General features: G+C 50.9%; 1 protein-coding gene across 7 annotated transcripts in view; it reads right to left on the bottom strand.

Annotated features, from left to right (window-relative positions):
* The window catches only part of CSNK1D (casein kinase 1 delta), a 37378-nt gene extending 22687 nt beyond the window's left edge, over positions 1-14691 (bottom strand). For 3 of the 7 annotated variants that reach the window (XM_033847444.2, XM_033847447.2, XM_033847445.2), the window contains exons 1-3: positions 14471-14691; positions 9020-9067; positions 8131-8241 (exon numbers count right to left, since the gene is read on the bottom strand). In XM_033847444.2, coding sequence (XP_033703335.1) covers positions 8131-8241; positions 9020-9067; positions 14471-14546 — 235 coding nt within the window. In that variant the 5' untranslated portion in view covers positions 14547-14691. Of the gene's footprint in view, positions 1-8130; positions 8242-9019; positions 9130-14470 lie in introns of all 7 variants that reach the window. The other 4 variants (XM_033847446.2, XM_033847449.2, XM_033847448.2 and 1 more) reach the window with 2 other exon arrangements.
* Between the last annotated feature and the right edge of the window lie 8350 nt (positions 14692-23041).

Genomic DNA, 23041 nt, shown 5'->3' with positions numbered 1-23041 from the left:
CTGAGGCAGGGCTTCCCCTCCTCCTGACCCACTCTTGGGACAGGACGCCAGGCTGAGAGCACAGGCAAAGGGGTGGCTGGCGACAGCTGCAGACCTGCTACCCAGCCCCCTCCCCCCTGCAGCCAGCACCACTTGTTTACTGCTCCTTGGGGTTCCATCCCCAAGGTGCAAGTGACCCATCTTCTGCATTTTAACTTTCTCCTTGATAGAAACGTTCTGTGTGTTTTAGTCTCAGGAAGTGCACTCTCAAGCCCTTGAGCAATCCTAGGCAGAAGGCAGTGGCTCCAGGACTGCACAGGAGTATCTTTTGATGTTCTGTTACCAAGGAGAACAATGTTTTGGAGGGCAGAGCCTACTGAACCACCTCACTTTTCCTGATCAGAGGTGGCTTGTGTGTGTGTCCTCTTGAACCCCTCCACCTTCAATGTTCCACAGGAGACAAGGTTTTAACTGCTGCCCCATGACTTGACCTCCTCCTACTGGAAGGCTGGAAATCAGCCTGAACAGGAAACATGCTGTGGACAGGTCAGGACAGGCAGACCCAGGTGCCGGGGCCAAGAGGAAGGCACGGCTGGGTGAGGGATTCCAGTGCCGGATCTCCAACCCCAGGCATAGACTTGCTTCATTTCCCTGATCCTTCATTAGGGTTCCTGTGTATCCATAAGAAAAGGGTTCAAAGGGTACCTCTGCACCCACCCCAAGCTGCCAGCTGGCCAGATGAAGCAAAGACCAAAATCCTTAAGCTTTAACAGGGGGTTTCTTGCCCCGGCTTCTCGAGACCACAGGCAAGGGCTTCTCTCTAGTGCCTGGTGCCAGCATCCTGCCCGCAGTAGCAACGGTCAGTGTTGCAGCAGCTGAAGGACAAAGGGCTCAGTTCACAGGATGGGACTTGTGTTGTTGGAATGGGGTGGACGCACTAGAGCACACGGGTTGGGGGGACGTATGTCTGATGCCGGGTTCTGTCACCCCAGCTGCTGCCCTTCTAGTTACTGGAGGCTTCATAGGACTTCATGAGCCATTGATCTGAAAATGAATGCTAGGTAGCCTAGTTGGTGTAAATATAATGTGTTGGTCTTTTTCCATGTTCTTCTGGGGTTTCACTGTTTACAAACTTCCTACTGTATTCAAAGAACAGTCAGACAAAAGGTTGTGCACCAGGCAGAGGATCTGAAACATAAACTTGGGGAGGGCCCCACTCAAAATAGGGGTCCTGAGCCATCCTTTCTTTCGTGCCCCCTTCCCCCATTTCAGACCAAATCTTTTGTCCTAAAACTTGACTCCTACTCTACTCCCTCCTCCACCCCCAACCCCCCAGAAACCCACACACCTGTACATTTAGTTTGTGTGGTGTCTCTACAACTCTTAAATGATTTGTGCAAAAGTGCTGAAGCAGCTAGAAACACTCCATCCCTTGTTCCCAACTCCAAGTCAAGACTGTTCCTTGACATGATTCACGACAAACACACTGCTGTAATTGGATGGATCAAACCTACTTTAATCTCAAATCCCAGGGTAGGGACTTCCCTCGTGGTCCAGTGGTTAAGAATCCGCACTTCCAATGCAGGGGACCCGGGCTCTATCCCTGGTTAGGGAACTAGATCCTGCATACCACAACTAAAAGATTCCACACGCCGCAACTAAAAGATCCCGCATGCGGCAATGAGGATCCCACGTGCCACAACTAAGACCCAGAGCAGCCGAATAAATAAATAAAGTAAGTATTAAAAAAAAATCTTTGGGTAAAGAAAAGCAAGGGGGCCCTTCTATGTAGAAAGTGAGGTTGGGAGACCAAGCAGGGGAAGATGAATGTATCTCCGAAGTCACTCAGGAGCTTCTGTGCAAGCCCAAGAAATTTCTGTCAAAGTGGCCACATGATTGTTTAACAGGAAACAGAAATATAACTCCATGCTCACGGCTAGACACCAAAGCTTTGTTTGAAATGTTGAATTTACGAGGAAGGAGGAGTCTGTCCTCTCCTGTTCCCCTCCCCTTGCTCCTGAACTACAGGAGACTAAGCCCTGGGGCCTGGAGAACGAAGACTCAGTGGCTGACTCTGCCATGCCAGCACTTCCTTTCCCACTCGCCAAGTCCTGTCACACATGTTGGCCCTTTCCCTCCCTTTTCCCTGTCAAATGCAATGAATAAAGACTTACTCATACTGAGGGGAAAAAAGAATTACATTTCCTAACTGACCGTTATCGGTGTAATGAAAGGAACTGATTTTACCCTTTGATCTTAAGCTATCTGGCTCAATGCTCTAACTTGTCTTGTGGGTTTCCTATGTAGGAAGTTAAATCATGCACAAATAAGTTTTATTTCTTCCTTCTCCAACCTTTAAATTTTAAAATTCTTTAAAATTTCTCTCTTCTGTGCTAGCTGAGACACCCCATGACACACTGGAGAGAAATGGTAATGGCGAGGCTGAAGATGGTGTGGATCCAACAGGAGCTCCGAGGCTGTTCAGGCAGGAAGGTAAACATGCCATACCACCTGGGAACACATCCCTGTGGCCCGGGTGCCACCCCGCAGGCCGAGCACCTGCCTGCTTTACGGAATGCAATTCCACTAACAGGCTTTGCACCAGACGTGGTGAGGGAGTCACTGAGGCACCATCCTGAAGAGCAAAACACTAGAAGCCGGCCAGGGCTCCTCAACACAGGGAGGACTGTTTATGGAGACACAAGAGTCTATAAACAACAACGAAACCCATCAAACCACAACTGTGTCAAACATGGAAGAACCTCAGGAACACAGTGGATCAAAAAAGAAAGTCGTAAACACACACGGCAAGACTGTATTACTCATATTCAAAAGCGTATGAACTGGCACGACACAGGGCGTGGACTTGCCACTCGTCTGCTCTGATGGTCTGTTTCACTGGCAGCACCTTCCTTCTCACTGGCAACGCCAACACACCTCATCACCCTAAGATAAGACACAATAGAAGCAGGGTGCTCCTATTCTCAGTTCTCTGGCCAGAAGAGGAGGATGCTGTGTAGCCTGCTTCATCCTAAGCAGACTGTCTGTAAACTAAGTGCTGAGGCCCCAGGCAGAAATCAGCTCAAAAGCCATTCACAAGAACAATCCTGCCGCCTGTGCACAGACTGCTGCTCTGTAACCTCAGACATCTGATGCAGTGAGACCAGGAAGCTAAAAATGCACCTGTGCCGCCAGAGTACTGCTCCTGGGGCTGGGGAAGGACATGCGAGGCTGTAGGTCAGACACACAGCCACCAGAGTGCTGCCCTGTGCCTAGGCGACCAGTCATGCCAGGGACACCCAGCTGCCCCTGCCCACATGCCCTTAATATGGGAAATGGGTCACTTGGACTCTTATATGCAGCTCTGAACACTTGATACTTTTTCCCTCATCGAGTCCAAAGATACCAAAACATATGCTTGGGGGTGAAAAATGAGGGAGAGCGCTAGCTAAATGCTTTCCATTTGATTTGCGGGAAGTTTCAATATAAATATGGGGACTCAGTATTAACACAAATACAATTTTTCATGAAGTGTCTGGCAATTCAACCTTAAAACAATTGTAAATACAATGGCCAAATGTTTCTGGACAATGTCATTAGATTTTTTTTTTTTTTTTTTTTTTTTTTGGGTACACAGGCCTCTCACTGTCGTGGCCTCTCCCATCGCGGAGCACAGGCTCCGGACGCACAGGCCCAGTGGCCACGGCTCATGGGCCTAGCCGCTCCGTGGCATGTGGGATCTTCCCGGACCGGGGCACGAACCCGTGTCCCCTGCATCAGCAGGCAGACTCTCAACCACTGTGCTACCAGGGAAGCCCTGTCATTAGATTTTTAAAAACCAATTTCTTGCAGGATGACGAGGAATCAAAACTTTAAAAACAAACTAGGCGGGACTTCCCTGGTGGTCCAGTGGCTAAGATTCTGCGTTCCCAATGCAGGGGGCCCGGGTCTGATCCCTGGTCAGGGAACTAGATCCCACACACCACAACTAAAGACCTCACGCACCGAAACTAAAAGATCTCGCATACTGCAACAAAGATCCCACCTGCCGCAACTGAAACTCGGTGCAACCAAATAATAAATAAATATTAAAAAAATAAAAACAAACTAGGCAAGGGCATGCGGAGACAGGCTTTGGGCAGCTGCAGAGAGGGCGCCCTGGGGTGGGCACACAGGTGCCAAGGGCCGTCCTGCTCCCTCTTTCAAGAAGGTGGGAGTTCTGGGGGTTCACTTTAGTATTCTTGATAGCCACGAGCTACATATGTTCTTAAGTACCGTAAAACATTTCATAGCAAAAAGAGCGTGATTGTCTGAAATACACTGCGGGAACTGGACAGGCACATGAGATGAGAGAGAGTGAACTCGGGTGAAGCTGCCTGTTTCTACTCACTGGTGGCCCCACAGCCACACTGCTGGCGGCATCCACCCACCCTCAGCGCAGAGCTCCTACCCTCACCCCTGGCCTGGATTCTCTGATACAAAGGGCCCACACTCCTGTCCCACACCTGCCATGAACCTTGACCAGAAGCAGCTGTGAACTAAACAAAGGTTCTCCACTTGGAGTTTCCCGAAGGAGGACATGGTCTAAAGACACTTTGTGGGGTTATTAGGATTGGGAAGCACAGCCTCAGCCTTAGCCTCTAGGTTCTGCCTGGCAGGCCACTCTGTTTTGATAAAAACTTGGTGTCCACCCATATCCTTCACTAACGTAATTAACTTAAAATTATTTCTATTTCAGGTTTTTTACCTATTGCTCCAACTAGACCTGGGGCACTTTCTTCTTCTTCTTTTTTTAAAGGTATTTTTAATTAATTAATTAATTTAATTAATTTATTTTTGGCTACGTTGGGTCTTTGTTGCTGTGCGCGGCCTTCTCATTGCGGTGGCTTCTCTTGTTGCAGAGCACAGGCTCTAGGCACCCGGGCTTCAGGAGCTGTGGCTCACGGGCTGTGGAGCGCAGGCTCAGTATTTGTGGTGCACGGGCTTAGTTGCTCTGCGGCACGTGGGATCTTCCCAGACCAGGGCTCAAACCTGTGTCCCCTGCATTGGCAAGCAGATTCTTAAACACTGCTCCACCAGGGAAGCCCTGGGGCACGTTCTTGATCCCTGACCGCCATGGAGGGCCGCTGTGCAGGAGTGGCCTGGGACCTACAATGCTCAAGTTCAGATCTCTGTCCTTTGGACACAGCCTCAGTTTCCTCATTTGTTACACGAGGCTGATGATACCCACTGCACATGACTGTGTGGCGGAGAACGTGCCCGCATGTTTAAAAACGCTCTTAACAATACCTGACACTAGCGTGTGTTTGTTTTTGTTTTTATTCAGGTAAAATTGGTATATAACATATTAGTTTCAAGTGTACAACACAATTCAATCTTTGTATACACTAATAAAAGGTGATCACCACAATAAGTCTGGTTATCAAATGTCACCATACAACTGAACCCCTTCACCCATTTCATCCACCCCCAAAACATGTTTTTGTTTTTAATGCTAACCCCTCCCCTAGGGGACCTGAGTGACCCAGCACAGCAGCTGTCTCTAGCCAAGCACTGCAAGGCCACCATCATGAGGCAGCATCCCGGGCAACCCTGTACTACGAGTTAGAGAGGGCAAGGCAGGCCCTGGGCTTCGAGCTTTCTCCTACGATGCCGTCAATATCAACCACCTGCAACGAAGCACAGAACTTAACATAAAAAGAGCCACGATCAGAGATGCACCCACATGAGATGGATGTAGAAGGCTGGTCAACAGCAGAGCTGTGAGGTTTCTGGGCAGAGCCGAACTCTATCTCCTCTGCCATCCCAGCTTTATCTTGGCTAGGACGAACTCACAGAACAGTAGCAAGATGCTGCTCTCTGCTCTCCTGGACAGAATCTGTTTTCTAAAACAGAAATTTACACCCTGATAGTATTCACCAAGTGTGTATCTGAAACAGGAGTAAAACCTGACTTATGCGTGGGGAAGGGCCAGACAGGAGAAGAGCTATGTCTGGAATCCCAGTAGGTTTCCAGGATCCTAGAGAAGGGGCATGGGAAGACCAGGAGAGCAAGTGATCCTTTACGTCCTAAAGCAGGGGGTCAAAACAGGAAGCGACAGTGCACCCAGGGGCATCGAGCAGCGTCTGGAGACATTTCTGATCACCTTAACTTGGGGGCGGGGGGCTACTGGCACCTAGGATGCTGCTCCCTGTCCTCCTGCAGAAGACAGCGTCCACAAAAAACAGCTATGCTCCTGAGGAGAGACCTTGTTCTAAACCAAATAAACTCCTTTCTGTTGAGTTTTTTTTTTTTTTTTGGCTGCGCCACAGGGCTTGCAGGATCTTAGTTCCCTGACCAGGGACTGAACCCATGCCCCTGGTAGTGAAAGCACAGAGTCCTAACCACTGGGCTGCCAGGGAATTCCCTCTGTTGAGTCTTTTTAAAAAATTATTCATTCGTTTATTTCTTTTTGGCTGCGTTGGGTCTTCGTTGCTGCGTGCAGGCTTTCTCTAGTTGCAGCGAGCAGGGGCTACTACTCTTCGTTGCAGTGCTCAGGCTTCTCGTTGCAGTGGCTTCTCTTGTTGCGGAGCACGGGCTCTAGGCACGTGGGCTTCAGTAGTTGTGGCACACGGGCTCAGTAGTTGTAGCTTGCAGGCTCTAGAGCGCAGGCTCAGTAGTTGTGGCGCTCAGGCTTAGTTGCTCCACGGCATGTGGGATCTTCCTGGACCAGGGCTCAAACCTGTGTCCCCTGCATTGGCCGGTGGATTCTTAACCACTGCACCACCAGGGAAGTCCCCCTCTGTTGAGTCTCAATCTACTACACCAGCTCCTCCCTGGGTGTCAGCTCTTCTTCCCTCCATCCCTGGGGGCCCAGCTTCTGAGTTCTGAGATGCTGCTCCTCAAACACACAAGCTTTTCAGTCAGAAGGTTTCATCCAACCCCCAGCACTAAGCTCCTCCCACCACGAAGGCCACAAACCAAGTCACCTCCTCCTACTCATCACCACCTTAAAAGCTGTGTAGACCATCCCTGATGCCTGAGAAGCCTGCTGAGGGCCGCCAGAGGACAGACACACTGGCAGGGTCCTCTGCCAACGTCTCCCTGGGCACAGGAGGGGCCAGGGAGTTTCCTCCCTATGTGCCATCTGAGAACCCACAGCCTGTTCTGGTCCCATAATGCCCAGGACAAGCGGCACTGGACACACCCTTCTGCAGTCGTCTCATAGGACTGTTTGTGTTGCTTTAAGATATATCTGCTGTTAAAGAGACACCCTGTGCTACGTCAGCTGAGATATGCTGGTTTCTGGTAGTAAGTAACACAGATTAAACTGCTTTGTGAAGCAAAGACGTCAAGAAATCACATCACCAGTCCTCCCTTTCCACCTGACCAAAGGACCAACACAGACTCTGAAGACAAGCTTCCTTTTGGCAAGGTGCCAAGAGCCATCCCGACCCCACCCCCCCCAACTATGAAAGTATCATGGGGGTTTCTGCTTCAAAGGGTATCCAAAAGGAAATAACACAGCTATTCTTCACACACGAAGCCCCGTCCCCAGAGAAAGCTCAAGACGTTCAGGGATGTGCCTGGGCTTCCTGAGCTCCTTGGGGAGCAGCACAGGCACACCCTTCAAAATGCTGCAGTGTCTTCAGGACTCTGAGACCCCCAATAAAACCCCTTCCTGCCAAACAATCTCAAAGTCCAGAGAATTCTAAAAGGTAGACTCTGAAATCAGGATGGGCACTCTGATATTAGGTACCCTCAGGCCCAATGGGAGGTTTCACAGAATGGGGACAGTAACTAAGCTAGAAGGGGTCTCACTCAGGAGAGTCTGCAGGGACCATCCCAAAGCTGCAGGCATGACCAAGGCGGCACAGGAGGACCAGCAGCAAGCTCTAGGTCAGCGTTCACACAAGTCTGCATTCAAAGACACCAGTACGTAATACGAAACTAAGGAAGAGAATATTTATGCAAAAAAGCATAAAATGTTTCTTTTTGTCGAGTGAGCCCCTCTACAGGCCTCTCAGACAGTATCTGAAGGAAGCCACAGGATGGGGTCAAGGGTATGAACGCTTCTGCCCCTTTTCCTAATTAACCAGACTGTGATTCATGACATCTGTATTCTCCCTCATCAAACACCACCTTGGTTTTCTTAACAGGTAAAGACCATACCTCCTCCCTGCATCATTTTGTAGATTTTGCTCTCAATATGGAGCTGAGGGTGTTTGGTTTTGACACATTCAAGCTTGATGGCAACTTCTTCTCCTGCAGCAATGTCCGTACCTTGGCAAAGAAAGAAAATCACAAACGTTAATCGTCTGGTGTCTACCACCTCACCCAATGTTAGAACACGCTGGAGAAACAACGAGTGCTATCTGAATCTTCCAAGGAGGACCAGGTGATGGATGCACTCCACTTTCTACTACAAGATGCTGTCAGTGGTAGATAAACCCCTGTGGGAAAATATCCTTATTTTCACTTTTTAAAATAGGAATATTTGATACGTATAGAAAAGTCTTATTTGGTATTACATCACCTACTTCCATATGGCTCTACTCTGATCACCAGGGGACTGAGAGACAGGGTATGCAGTTCTCTCCACAGGACCCCCATCTGGTCTGAACCTTCTCATCCAGCCTGTTGGTCAGCCCTGTATTCACCCACCCAAAGCCAGACCGTGGGGAGTCCCAGGGCAACACATTCCGTGTGGGCCCCATTTCTCCATGCTGCCTTGACAGGTCTTGGGTGTGTGCGAGCCTCTCTCCAGAGAGGTGGCTGGGTTTCCACTGAACTCTCACATGGCCTCAGCCCATCCCAGTCCATGTGGCCCAGGTACCAAGCCGCATACAGCAGGTCGCTTCTCAAGGGGACTCGGTTCCCACGACACAGCAGGAGCCATCACTCAGCCATCACAGGCCAGGCCAGGCCCAGGGAGGCCCAGCACACCTCTCCCCTCCCAGGGACCAGGACATACTGTGCGTCTCCTATGGACACTGAAACAGGACTGGGCTCTGTTTTCAAAGCCCTAATCACATCTATGCAAAGTGTACTTGTCACTCACCTTTTGCTAGTTTTGTGCTAAAACCGGCAATACATCTGCTCACACCTCCTGGTCACCAGATCGTGATTAAAGATTAGAGTTTTAACCTCAAGATGCCGTCCTCTTCTTTACTACAATATGGACCTGCAAATGTTGACAACCACTACCCCTCCAGGCTTCACACACGAATGCTCCTGAGTTCCAATCTGACCCAAAGCTATGCTACAAGCCCTCCCTCAAGAAGCATTCACTGGAGAGAATGGGAAAAGCAGTCTTTAGAAAGCACATACCTAGCTCTCCCCCTGCTTTCCTCACCAGTTCCTTCTAAGTATAAAGCACTTTAATCCTTCCCAGTAGTATGGTTATTCGTGAAGGAATTAACACTGGCTCCAGCAGCCCAGGCAGAACCCAGACCCATCCTGCTGGGCAAAGCAATGTTGCCAGTCCCTGGCAACTCAGATTCCCTCACCATTTGAGTTCAGCAGGGAGACCAGCAGTCTGTTTCATGAGGGAGTTGTGGGATGAATGGGTTACTGGTTACAGAGAACGTTAAGACTCCCGGATAAAAGGCAGAGTAAGGTCAGCAAGCATTAGAACAATGATGACCTGCAGGAGAGCTGTCTGCTGATATTCATGAACCCAGTAACTGCCCAAGAAGGACAGAGAAACTTTCTCCTCTAGTCTGCTCAGACAGCTGCTTGAGATGCGGCTGCTTCTAGCGGGCCTGGATCCAAAACCGGTCACCAATGCTGGGGTTCCATGGGAATAACCACAATCTGATCACTGCCAGGGACCATTCTAAATTTAAGAACTCCATTTACCATTCCACAAAGACTCCTGGGCACTCAGAAGAAAGACAGGTAATACATTTTGTTCTTCCTCCCTGAGGCTAGGATAATCTATCTAGCTACAAGAGAAATTACTTCATTGTAAAACGTACTGTGCAAACGAAAAATGAACTCTGAGTTCCTGTGAGGACCTGGCACTCTGAACTGAACTCACCAGCCCATGAGGAACAGATGACTCACCTTACTAGTTACATCAGCAACTCCCCCCACCCCAAAGCAGGAGCAGAGAAGCCTCTGATGATAGCACACTTGCTCCTCCAACTATGTCAGCCCTGTCACCTTTGCCAGGAGGCAGGTTCTCAGTGACAACACAGCCTGGGCCCACACAGGCTACCTACTGAACTAGCACCTTCAGGAAGGCTGAGGACACTTCTGGTTCCACTGTACTGTGGCTGGTAAAGCTAACATCTGAGTCACCCTGCAATACTGACAGTCTTGGGGACAAATGACCACAGGCAACTCTGGAACACAATATGAATTCCAGCCTTCCCCCCCCCCACCCCGGATCACACCAGCAGATGGAGCCAGCCTCCCCCAGGATCACACCAGCAACAGAGCCAACCTTCCCTAAGATCACACCAGCAAAGGAGCCCACTTCCCCCAGGATGACACCAGCAACAGAGCCAACTTACCCTAAGATCACACCTGGAAACACAGACCACTTCTCCTAAGATCACACCAGCAACAGAGCCCACCTCCCCCAGGATCACACCAGCAACAGAGCCAGCCTCCCCCAGGATCACACCAGCAACAGAGCCAGCCTCCCCCAGGATCACACCTGCAAACAGAAACAGCCCTCTACAGCATCACAGTTGTGAAGGTTGCCCTGAGTCTGATGACTCAAAGAGGGGAGGCTGGGTTCTCTACCAAACAGACTTGAGGGCAGCACACACGCAGGCTGCCTCCTCTGAGAGGTCTTCACCACTGGGTGAAACAGCAGCACTGCAAGTTCTGGGTATTCCATGGGAACCAAACATAAGAGACCACTGAGCAAAACTGAGGTGGTCCACCACTGTAGCCCTGCAGTCCTGTCCCACCTCCCTGGCTGACAGCAGCCCCTGTGCTCTACTGGCAGTGCTGCTCCAAGTCTTGTCCTCAAACTACCACCAGTCCACAAGGGGACAAATACAGGACAGCAAGGAAGCACCCCAGAGCTCTGATAGCAACATGACATTGCTGCAACATTTTAACATTTTAACATTTTACAAAAGTGCTGATCTGCCACAGAATGGAAATTACAAAACCTGGTCCTTCACAACAGGTAACTTTTAGAAGTACTTCTAGATGGGGAACAAAAATCTGAAAGATACTATTGAGCTCTGGGTTCCAGATTCAGAGCAAGTCAAAACCAAGTGGCACATCACGTTTACTCAGTGTCTGTTTATAGTGAGGTCTTTTATCACCCAACAACCTCAGCTCTTTTGTGCAGCTCCAGTGCCAGACAGGAGTTCCCCCTCACTAGATGAAGATGTTAGTCTATGTTTAGACACAGATTAATGCTGGTCCTAGGAAAACAAAATTATGCCCCTCAAGCTGAGCAAAGGCAGATGATAAATGAACTTAACTCCAAGACTGACCCTGTCCTGGGACAAAAAGGTAACTCCCATTGATGACTGTTTTATCGACAAAGAAATAGGGAGAGGCCTCTGAACAGCAGGGCAAAGGGCACTCTCACAGGGCAACCACTGAGAGCTGATGCGGTATCTATGAACACTCAAGCCATCACCCTAAAGGACACAGGCACGTGACTACGAAAGTTGCATACAGGCAACTGCTTTCCTCTCCTGGCCAGCCAGCCACCATTTTGGAACCCCTACTGTGTGCCAGACATCCTGCTAGGTGCCACTGAAGAGAAATGAAAGTCAGCGAGGGGAAAAACATGAAAATCAAAAATATGAAGAGGTTACTAAGCTTTAGATCCCCAAAAGCATTTGTGTATGTGATGAAGCCAAACCACACACTCCACCTGGGTAACAGCTGGACAGATGAGGCCATCCTCTGATAAATTGACAGAGCAACAGGATCAAGTACAAATGCCAACAGCTAGCAGGAAGAAAACCACCATTCTACCAATCATGAATGGGGGGCAGGGAGGAGGGTCCGAGGTACTGCCACCACCTATAGAAGACAGACATGGGACAAGAACAGAACTCCATGAGAACAGGGGGCTCACGCTGTTTGGGAAGGATTGGAATAACCTGCAGGGCACACTGCCACATGCTCATGTCAGCACAGCAGGCTGCCGGAAAGGGAGGCTAGCACTGGGCCTTCTTGGTCCATAAGGTACTCGGCAAGCTGAAGGACAGCTCTCTCTTCCCCCCCCACCCCCGGCTTCAAACGTCTGAAAGCACTAGAAAGTCCCAGGTGGAAACCCAAGACCCCAAACCCCACATTTAAACGAAGGTGAAGAAGGAGGAGTTAAGAGCATTCTGACCTATAGCAAAATGACAGTAGTAGGAACGACTTTAACTGCTGTCACACTAGAATACGTAGAACATAACGATTTTTAAGATGAGGACTGAATTCCTCAACTAATGACTAGTTGCCTAACAAATAGAAAAAAAACATGGTACAGAAGACTCAATCCATCCCATGGTCTTTGGATCGGTCATCTGTGACCCTTAACTTCAGTATATAGTGAGCTTCCTCTGACCCACCTTTCCAGTCACATCTTAATCTAACAAGACCACTTCACATTTCCTCAGTGGGGTAGCATGTAGCCTGAAGGGACCACCACCTGGGCCAAGAGTCAAAGCCAAATCAGTTGTACCCAACCCCACACAAGTAACTCTACGTGTACTCCAGTGGGTGGGCCATGTGGGTACTCATAACTAGGGCGCGAGAGCCACAGTCTATCCATTTTAGGATAAACATGATGGAGGAAACTGAGGACAGACCCCTCTGGGACCGGTCAGCCGGTGCCTGGCTGGATCAAGCACCACTGGTGTGCCCAGCACAAGGTGAGGCCCAAAGGACACAGTTGTGAATAAGCTTTCAGGGTCTCCCACAAAACTCTCAACTTCTTTGTGAATGACTTGGTGACAACGTTCCACGATTTGGTTGTCTGAACGCAGCTTCGGAAAGCAGAAAACTGTCTGGCAAGGTTTCAGACCAGAGAACAAAAATGTTGAAAATATCTACTTTTTCATATCTGTGTAAGGGTGGCTAATAGATTGGTTTTTCAGTACAGCTCCTAGATCCTAAGTTAAAACTTTTGCCAAAATCTATTGTTCTATAAATAAGGCAAACAGCTTGCATTTACCCAGCACTTCGCCTCCCAAAACACTGCTGAGAAGGCAACTGCTGACTACTGGACATAAATATTTAAATAGTAAAATGCAAGTATCTCTAAAGTGTGTTTTACTCAGCAGGGCAGTAAAGCACATACCGATGTGACAGGATTACACTGTAGGGTAAGGGTACCAAAAGCAGTTATGAACTACCCTAAGTGTGGAATCCTCTTACGCTGTTAGCCCAGGAGGTCGTGCATCCTCTCCAGGTAACAAGAGGCAAGGATGGGGCGGTGAGCACACACACACTTGGGACCATCTGAAAAGCATAACCAGAAGCATTACTGACATACAAATCTACTCCTGACCCTCCCTGACAAGTACACCAGCCAAACAGAAACACCAGAGCGGGCTGCGCAAGCAGAGCATGTTCACCCCCAAACTTGCACAATGACAGTCCCTCTGCACATGCATTGCGGGCCAGGCTGGATGTCCCCAAATGCGGGGGTAGGAGTAACTTACACACAATTTCTCTGAGAAACGCTTATATTTTTAAAACTTCCAACTTTAAGACTCAAGCCAACCTTTTAACACACACGTGCATTCTTTCACTGTAAATCTGAAACAATCCAGAACATTCTAATCCCATTTTTTTCCAGTGTACCTGGAGAGTTTTCATAGCAAAAGGACAAGCTCATGAGCAGAGCTTTACCACTTTATTTGCCTCTAATTCTCCCAACACCCTAGCGCTGACTTTGTCCCGAATCACCTGAATGTCATTCTCGTTTACGCCGAGCTACTTAGTACCGAACTTGGATGCGCAACATGTTCTCAACGACCACTCTACTGGCCCCCAGGCGACCCCGAGCGCCACCTGCGGTCCACGGCCCAGACCCCGGGCCAGAGGGGCTGGTCAGCCGGGGCTGCATCGTCACGAGGAGCGCCGAAGAAGCCTCGGCCAGCCCCGGACTCTACTCGTGCCCACCGCACGCGCGCAGGACGCGGGGGCCGCACTCGCCGACGGCCCTTTGTCTGCGTGGAGGGACACCGGGAGCGGACACAAGGCGGGCGGGCCGAGCGGGTAGCGAGGGCCGGGCCGAGCGGGTAGCGAGGGCCTAACCGAGGCTCCCGGCCGCTCCCCAAAGGCCGCGAGCGCACGTTGGTCAGGTGCCCTCGAGGGCGCGGGTCGGAAAGGCCGCAAGTTCCTGCCTGGGGAACTGGGAGGCCCGAACAGACGGGGACGAGGCTTACCGCCACTGGCCGGAGGGGATGCCCGGGGCGGGGGCTGGGGTTGGGGCCGCCGGGGGCGGGGTCGCCGGGGAGGGGGCCGGAGCGGAACCGGGGCCGGGGGACGCCGGTTTGGGGCTGCCCATCCGCGGGGAAGGGCGCCTCACCGAGATAGATGTCTCCGAAGGAGCCGCTGCCGATCTTCCGGCCCAACCGGTACCTGTTCCCCACTCTGAGCTCCATGGCGGTGGCGGCGGAGCGACCTGTTCACTCCTGCCCTCCCGGCCGCTTCCTGGGTCTGAGCTCGGGGAGGCGGCGCCGCTGCTGCCGCTACTGCGGGTCCGGCTGCCGGCTCCGCCCCCCTCACGGCCCCGCTTTCACCATCGCTTTCCAGCCGCCCCGCCGCTCCCAACGCCTCAATACGGGACGGATGGGACAGTCCGAGCGCCGCCGCCCCTGCTCCGGCCCCTGCCCACCCCGCTTGCCCTCTCCCCGCCGCGGATGGACTCGGATCTCCCGGGCCTAAACCCCCTTCAGCTGCCGGAAGGAGCCACCGCCATCGCGCTGTGACGTCACTTCCCCTAGCAACCCCCGGTAGGGCGGGGCCGCGCTACCGAGGGGCGGGGCCGCGGTTTCGGCAACTGGCCGGCGGCGGGACCTCACAGCTCTAGGGGCGGGGCTAGGGCGGGGCCGGGGCCTCGAAAGACAGGCTGGGGAGGGGCGGGGCGGGGCGGGGCCGAGCAGGGCAGGGCAGGGCGGGGCGGGTGGGGCAGGGCGGGGCGGGTGGGGCAGGGCGGGGCGGGTGGGGCAGGGCCGGGCCCCCCCCCCCGCCCCCCCCCCCGCCCCCGCCCCCGAGCCCCCGCCCCGCAACCCAGCGTTTTCTTTCATCCTCGCGACCCTCGGACGTCCAGGCCAGGCCAGACCTCCTTCTCTCCTTGCCCCCTGTTCCCCGCAGCAGTCCCGGGCCGATAGCCCCTTGCTTGGCCCCCTTCCGCATGCAGGACCCACGTGCTCTCGCAGGGTCTTCGTTTGTTCCCGCAGGTGTCTGGGAAGCCAGCGTCTCCTCGCGACAGGCCTGGGACAAGCACACAGGCAGTGCCCTTTGCTGGAGGGAGAGAGGAGAGAGAGCTTGTCCCTCCAGGCCCCAGACCCGCACATTCGGGACTCTCCAAGAGGGGCCCGCCCTCCCTGCACCGGCGCCTGTGGGAAGTGACACAGGCCAGGCTACAGGGGACACAAGTGTGCACAGATCTCTTGGGCTGGCCGAGACCTGCACTGTGCTGTGCCCTTCCCACCCTATGAGCTAAGTCCCGGGCCTACAGCGCTCTCAAGCCTAGGACTGAAGGAAGAGCCGTCCTAGGGCCTGGTGTCAGACTGAAGGGTGAGGGTGACACTACCACGTTTCAGAGGGTGAGGTCTGCATTGCCTGCCTCTCCAGTTCCATTGCCTGGAGACTGGATCAATGTTTTCATCTAGTCTGCGTTGGGTCTTCAGAGAGGTGCCTGAACCAAGAAGGAATGACTTTTGTGTCGATGCTTCTCTACGCCTATCTCCCACCCCAGCCAAAAAGAAAGAACCATAAAACAGGCTGTTAATACATATTTTTGGACAGCTAACAAACATACTGCTCTGAGCACAGGGGTTACATAGAGGTGTGGGTGAGATGGTTGCCAGGGCCGCCATTCAGGATCATCTTCCCTGGTTGCAGAGAAGGAAAGTGCCTGGTCTCTCCATTCACAAGTCTTCCCTCTCCACCACTCAGCCTCAGTAGTGCAGCCCCTGTTTGAAAATAGTTGGAGGTCAATTTGGGGGAGCGGGCATCAATTCCTGAGCGTTACATAGCAGTGTGAAGACAGAAGGAGAGGCTGCAAGGCAAACCGTGATCAGCTGCTAATGAGTGGTGGGCAATTAGGAACACCCCATGTCCATGCACAGTGGTTAGCCTAGTTTCTCAGTCTTAGGGTGTTGGGAAGATTTTTGCCAAACTAGTAAAACTAGCCTTGCTGGCAGAATATGCTAAGTGTCCAGTTTCCCCACAAGAGAAAGCCATGAGTGGAGACTGGAAACAGAAAGGGGCTTGGCACCAGCTCCCTGGAAATACTGGACTGGAGACTTCCTTAGCTGCCCTGGGCTGATCGCTGGTCAGCAGTCCCCTACTGGGGCCTCGATGTCCTTTCTCAGAAAGAAGCTGCAACTCTTTGGGCTACCCCCAGGTCCCAGGGTTCTGCCTGCTTCTTTTTTTTTCCTCAGAATTGGTCAGGATAATCACATAGTCATCCCTTGTGTGTGCCTCAGTTTCCCATTGTGAAGCACCCTTGCAGGGCTAGGGCTTGTAGAGGGTGTAACTATGACAGCTGCTTCCCCACTTCTGGCCGCAGGAGTGGGGGCCTTGTACACTCTCCAGAATTGCAATCCTCTCTGTGCTCGTGTTCTGCTCTCTAGCCCTGCTCTTGTGTGACCTTGAAGGTGAAAGTCAGTGTCTTAGACCTGCCCTTGGAGCATGGTGTTAGGACCAGGAATAACACGGCCAGAAGGCTGGCATGTGGCATGAAGGCTCCCACATAGGTGAGTGTTCTTTTTGTTGGAAATGGCCTCATTAGTATCCCGGTTCACACTGACTCCAAGCTGACACCCAGCCTGCGCCTGGCACATAGTAGGCACTCAGTAAACACTGGCTTCATGAATGACTCACATGGATGAACTCCCAGCTCCTAGCCCAGGCCATTTCCAAGCAGAACTGCCAGGCTCAGAGCCCCGCCTTTGCAGCCAGGGTGGGTTTCACCACCCCCTCCAAGGCTCATGATTCTGCTTCCAGCAGGGACACTGGCTTCTGCCAGCTCCCCCTCAAAACTCACTCACACTTAGGATGCCCCAACTGGGCTGGGGGCCTATACACCCCTGCCCGGGGTCTTTTTATTTTAATCTGAAACCACAAAAGGTAAGTCTTACACAAAAGCCTGTGGGGTGGGGGCTGGAGGGCTGGAGGCCTTTCACCCAATCCCTGCAGGCCCCTCCCCATTATCTGGACTCCCAGCCGGTCCCTGCTACCTCTTTCCATCCCCTGTGCATTGCTGTCAGGGTCCCACATCTCTCTCCACAGACCATCCCCACTCCACCTGGCATCACGGTTTTAATGCAGTTCCAAATACCCTTTGCTTCAACCCAGACCTTCCTGACCTCCTGGGCAGGTGAGGCGGTTTCAGAGGGGAGGGGATGCCCAGCCTGTCCTCTGCCCTCGTGTGAAAGCAGAGCGCAAAGGAAGCAAGCTGAGACCGTGTGTGTCCTGGTATGCAGAAGATTCCTGGGCTTGTGCCGTATGTGATTGTGCGCCTGTGTGAGTGGCTTTATCAAGACAGAGTTCACAAACCACACAACTCACCCATTTAGAGCGCACAGTTCAATGGTGTTTAGTATATGGCAACCATTGTCACAGTCAATTTTACATTCTCATCACCCCAAAAAGAAGCCCGTACCCCACACATATGCCCGAACGCCCCATGCATGAACGAAGCCCTTGTGCTTTCTGAGGTCAGGCCAGAGCTGGCATCAGGCTGCAGAGGTTTGCATTTTCCTGTCCCCTGAGAGCACACACCTCCCTTCTCCCATCCCGACCTCACCTCAACTCTCCAAGGGTTGTCAGACTCTTTGGGGGAGAGGGATAGATACACACTCCAATCTCCAGAAACAAGAGGCATGTACATGTGCCCATGTCCTTGGAAGGACACCTGACCTGGTGCTGGGCAGGGGGTGGGAGCTGCTCTGGGTCCCCTGGCTGCGGTCTCTCATGGTGACCCCACACCTCACAGCCACTCCCTCTGCTCTCCTTCCTCCTCTGGCTGGCTACTCTGGCTTCCAGTAGTTTCTGTCCCTGAGCTCCCCTGACCTCCCTGCTGTGCCTCCTTCAGCTACTGGCTGGTCCTGGTCACTTGTTCTTTTTCTGCCCCAGGTCACAGGTCACTGGCAAGAGCCAATTAATGGGTCAGGGGCCGGGGTCATTTGCAAATTGTGTCTACCTGTGGCTTCCCCTTGACCAGAGCTTGGGGCAGCCCGGGGTCACCAAGGAGGGGCTTTGTGGCCCAGGCTCACACCCTGGAGGGAAGGTCGCCCCCCGTGACTACCATCCCCAGCTGGCTCCCACGTGAGCACCCAGGGGGTGAGTCTTCTCCTTTCTGCTCCTGCTACATGTTGACAAACCATAGGAATGCTAACTTGCATTGTTCCCTTAGAGATCATGAGTACATCATTGTGAGATGCAGAAACAGGCCCAGAGAGGCTTTCCGATTCTAGATTTTCCAGAGCACCTGCAATTTCAAATACTCTATGATTTTAGCAAAAGCCAACAGGGACTTCCCTGGTGGCGCCGTGGTTAAGAATCCACCTGCCAATGCAAGGGACACGGGTTCAATCCCTGATCCAGGAAGACCCCACATGCCGCAGAGCAAATAAGCCCATGCGCCACAACTACTGAGACTGCGCTCTAGAGCCCACAAGCCACAACTACTGAGTCCGTGTGCCTAGAGCCTGTGCTCTGCAACACGAGAAGCCACCGCAATGAGAAGCCTGTGCACCGCAAGAGTAGTAGCCCCTGCTCGCCGCAACTAGAGAAAGCCTTGACACAGCAACAAAGACCCAACACAGCCAAAAAATAAATAAAATTAAAAAAATAATAAATAAAAAATTTAGAAAACAAACAAGAAAACAAATGTTGATGAAGATGTGGAGAAAAGGGAACCCCTGTACACTGTTGGTGGGAATGTAAATTGGTGCAGCCACTGTGGAGAACAGTATGGAGGTTTCTCAAAAAGCTAAAAATAGAACTACCATATGACCCAGCATTTCCACTCCTGGGTATATATTCAAAGAATACAAAAACACTAATTCAAAAAGATACATGGACCCCAATGTTCATAGCATTATTTACAATTGCCAAGATATGGAAGTAACCTAAGTGTCCATCAACAGATGAATGGACAAAGAAGATGTGGTGTATATATATATATATATATATATAATGGAATATCACTCAGCCATAAAAAAAGAATTAAATCTTGCCATTTGCAACAACATGGATGATTTGGAGGGTATCATGCTAAGTGAAATAAGTCAGACAGAGAAAGACAAATACTCTATGATATCACTTATATGTGGAATCTAAAAGATACAACAAACTAGTGAATACAACAAAAAAGAAACAGACTCAGAAATAGAGAGTGAACTAGTGGTTACCAGTGGGGGGGGAGGTATAAAAATGTAGGGGTAAGGGAGTAAGAAGTACAAACTATTATGTATAAAATAAGCTATAAGGATATATTATACAACACAGGGAACATAGGCAATATTTTATAATAACTACAAATGGAGTATAACTTTTAAAAGTTTTGAATCACTATATTGTACATTGTAAAATATAATATTGTACATCAACTATACTTTGATAAAAAAAGTTTTACTGTGCTCCCAGTGCAGGGGACATGGGTTCAATCCCTGGTCGGGGAACTCAGATCCCACATGCTGCATGTCCAAAAAAAAAAAAAGTTATATTTACACTATACTATAGTCTATTAACTGTGCAAAGGCATTATGTCTTAAAAAAAAAAAACAACCCAGTGTATATACCTTAATTTTTAAATAATCCTGGGATTTCCCTGGTGGAGCAGTGGTTAAGAATCTGTCTGCCAATACAGGGGACATGGGTTCAAGCCCTGGTCTGGGAAGATCCCACATGCCATGGAGCAACTAAGCCTGTGTGCCACAACTACTGAGTCTGTGCTCTAGAGCCTGCGAGCTGCAACTACTGAGCCCTTATGCCACAACTGCTGAAGCCTGCGCACCTAGAGCCCATGCTCCGCAACAAGAGATGCCTCTGCAATGAGAAGCACATGCACTGCAACGAAGAGTAGCCCCCACTCGCCACAACTAGAGAAAGCCCGCGTGCAGCAACGAAGACCCAACGCAGTCAAAAATAAATAAATAAATAAAATTTTAAAAATAATAAAATAGAATAATGCTTTTGGAAACTGGTGCCAATAGACTTTCTTGACACAGGGCACAGATGTTCAGTTTGTAAAAAATGCAACATCTGCAAAGCACAATAAAGCGAAGTGTGCCTGTACATACAATAGAATATTATTCAGCCTTTAAAAAGTAAGGAAATTCCGACAAGTGCTAAACATGGATGAACCTTGCAGACATTATACTAAGTGAAATAAGCTAGTCACAAAAGGACAAAGACTGATTCCACTTACATGAGGTCTGGAGCAGGCAAATTTATGGAGACAGAAAGTCGAGGAGAAGTTACCAGGGGAGCGGGAGGGGACTGGGAGTTAATGTTTAATGGGAACAGAGTTTCCATTTAAGAAGATGAAAAGAGTCTGGAGATGGACCGTGGTAATGGTTACACAACAACATGAATGTACTTAATGCCATCGAACTGTACATTTAATGGTTAAAATGGCAATTGTATGTTATGTATATTTTAACACAATTTTTAAAAAATCCATGGATTGAAAAAGAGAGAGAGGGGAGGAGAGGCAGTGGAGCAGCTGGTGTAGACAGCTTTCTGTCCTAAAAGGTTTGGCAGCAGGTGACTTGGGACCCTTCCTCCTAGAAGACTTGCCCTCCCCTCCCGTCAGCATCCGCTCTTTCTTGAGGCCCCCATGACTCTGATGGCTCCATTTATCTTGCTTTCCTCACCCAGGTGCCAAGAGCTTCAGACAGCTGCAACCATACTGTGCTGTCTGCCTGGGTCTTGGTTGTTTGTTTGTGTCTTGACTCCGTAACCTAGAATGTGGATGAGGCCACAGGTGCAGTGGAGATGGTGCTGGGAAGGTGCCGGGTGGGCCAGCCCGGGGCAGCAGCCATCCCAGAGCAGCCACTAGTCCAGGGCGGGATGATGGCTTTGTCCTCACCCCTGGCTGGGGGGGTGGGCACAGATGTCGAGGTCAGCATCCTCTTCCACCAGACCTGGCACCAACAAACTGACAAAGGAAGGGGACACGGACCAGAGCCCAGGAGTCAAAGAGGAAGATCTTCCAGAGGAGGCTGTGCAAACATCCCACCCCTCTGACCCAACAGAGAAACCCATGCTCATACACTTGAACACACACACACACACACACACACACACACACACACACACACACACATATATCAGTGTGCTCTCTTGCAGAGAGGACTCCCTACAAGTGAACTATAAAAATGTCATCCAGTGAACTGAAGGAGAGGCAGCTGTCCATGAACACCTAGATGTCCAGGTAGAAGCAACACCTCATATCACAGAGGGAAAATGCAAGGAGATGCAAAGCACACAGGAAAAATGAGAGGCTTAGACCTCAGTTGTGGATGGAGTCCCAGAGGAGCAAAAGCAACAGGTGGTTAGTGTGACCAGGACCATTGGACAGATATAATAGAACATCTCCAGGAAGATCCAGGGATGTAGACGTGCGAGGCCCAGAGAGCTCCAGGCAGGAGGCCAAGACAGGCCCCGCCCGGGCCCATCCTGATAAATCTCCTAAACCCCACAGGTAAGGAAGAGATTTTCAAAGCTTCATTGAGAAAGCGGTTGCTGACAAAGGAGAAAGATTCAGACTGACATTGGGCTCCTTGTGTGACCCGAAGCCTGCAGAGGCTGGGGAAAAGCATCTTCGGACAGCCTAGACTGCTCCCTGGACTCATGTGCCGGCACCTGAGTTGGACACGCTGAGCCCAGCCAGGAAGGGGCCCAGAGAGGCCTCCTAGTAAACAAGAATGAGACAGAACCCAGTTCTCAGGGCAGAGAAGTAAAGGGACCAGGAGAGCAGTGGTGAGCTGTCTTCCCCCACCTCCTATCTGTACGTATGCATGTGTACATGCCCACACACAGAGATGTGTACAACGTGCATGCCTGCATGTGTGCACGTGTACATATGTATGTGTGCACTCACATGTGCGTACATGCACACCACATGCACAGATGCACTTGTGAGTTCATGTGCATACATGCATGCACATCTGTGCACAGACACACATGCAGATGTGTGCCCAGAAACACATGTGCACATACGTGTGGTTTGTGTGCGTATACTTGCATGCATGCTGACATGTAGTGAAAAATAGGTAGTGATAATCTCTCTGGAACTGGGGGAAGTAAGTGTTGAATAAAGATCCTTGATATGGAAGGGGCTGCTGCCAGGAAGTCTATCAGTAGGCTAGCGCTAAAAGATCGGAAGTTGGGGGTAGGGAGTCAGGGGATAGAATCCTTCCTGAGGTCTCATGATAGGTGGGCAGGAGGCAAGAAAACAGGAATAAATTTTCTGTAGATTTCATCTTGTTATGGGGGGAAGGTGAGGAGTGCATCTTAGTGGGAAAAATAGTTTGTGTCTTGTTTTCAAATAACAGCAGAAAAAAACTGCTTATTAACATCAGGAAGGGGAAGGAATATCAGGGATGAATGCAAAGTGCTGTGGGGCTTCCAGGGCAGCAGCAGAACACGCGGGGTGGAGATCCCATGTAGGGAGAGGAAGGATCAGGGAGGGCTGGGCCGTGGCTGGGCATCCTGAACCTGGGGGCCTGGGCAGGGAGCAGTTACAGCTTTCTCCCGACCACCCTGAGCCTGCCCTGAGAAAACTGCCCTTCCTGGCCTGATGGGTTTCCTGGGCGGTCCATGGTTTCTGGTCTCTTCATTTATTAAAATCCAAGTCCCTGGTAGGTAGCTTCCAGAGATCCTGGGTCCAGCCTCTCACTGGCCCAGGTCACGTGCA

This window comes from Tursiops truncatus, chromosome 20 (genome assembly GCF_011762595.2).
Source record: "Tursiops truncatus isolate mTurTru1 chromosome 20, mTurTru1.mat.Y, whole genome shotgun sequence".
In the NCBI taxonomy this organism is placed as follows: Eukaryota; Metazoa; Chordata; class Mammalia; order Artiodactyla; family Delphinidae; genus Tursiops; species Tursiops truncatus.
The sequence above is the reverse complement of the archived record's forward strand: the minus strand, read 5'-3'. Positions and strand labels throughout refer to the sequence as shown.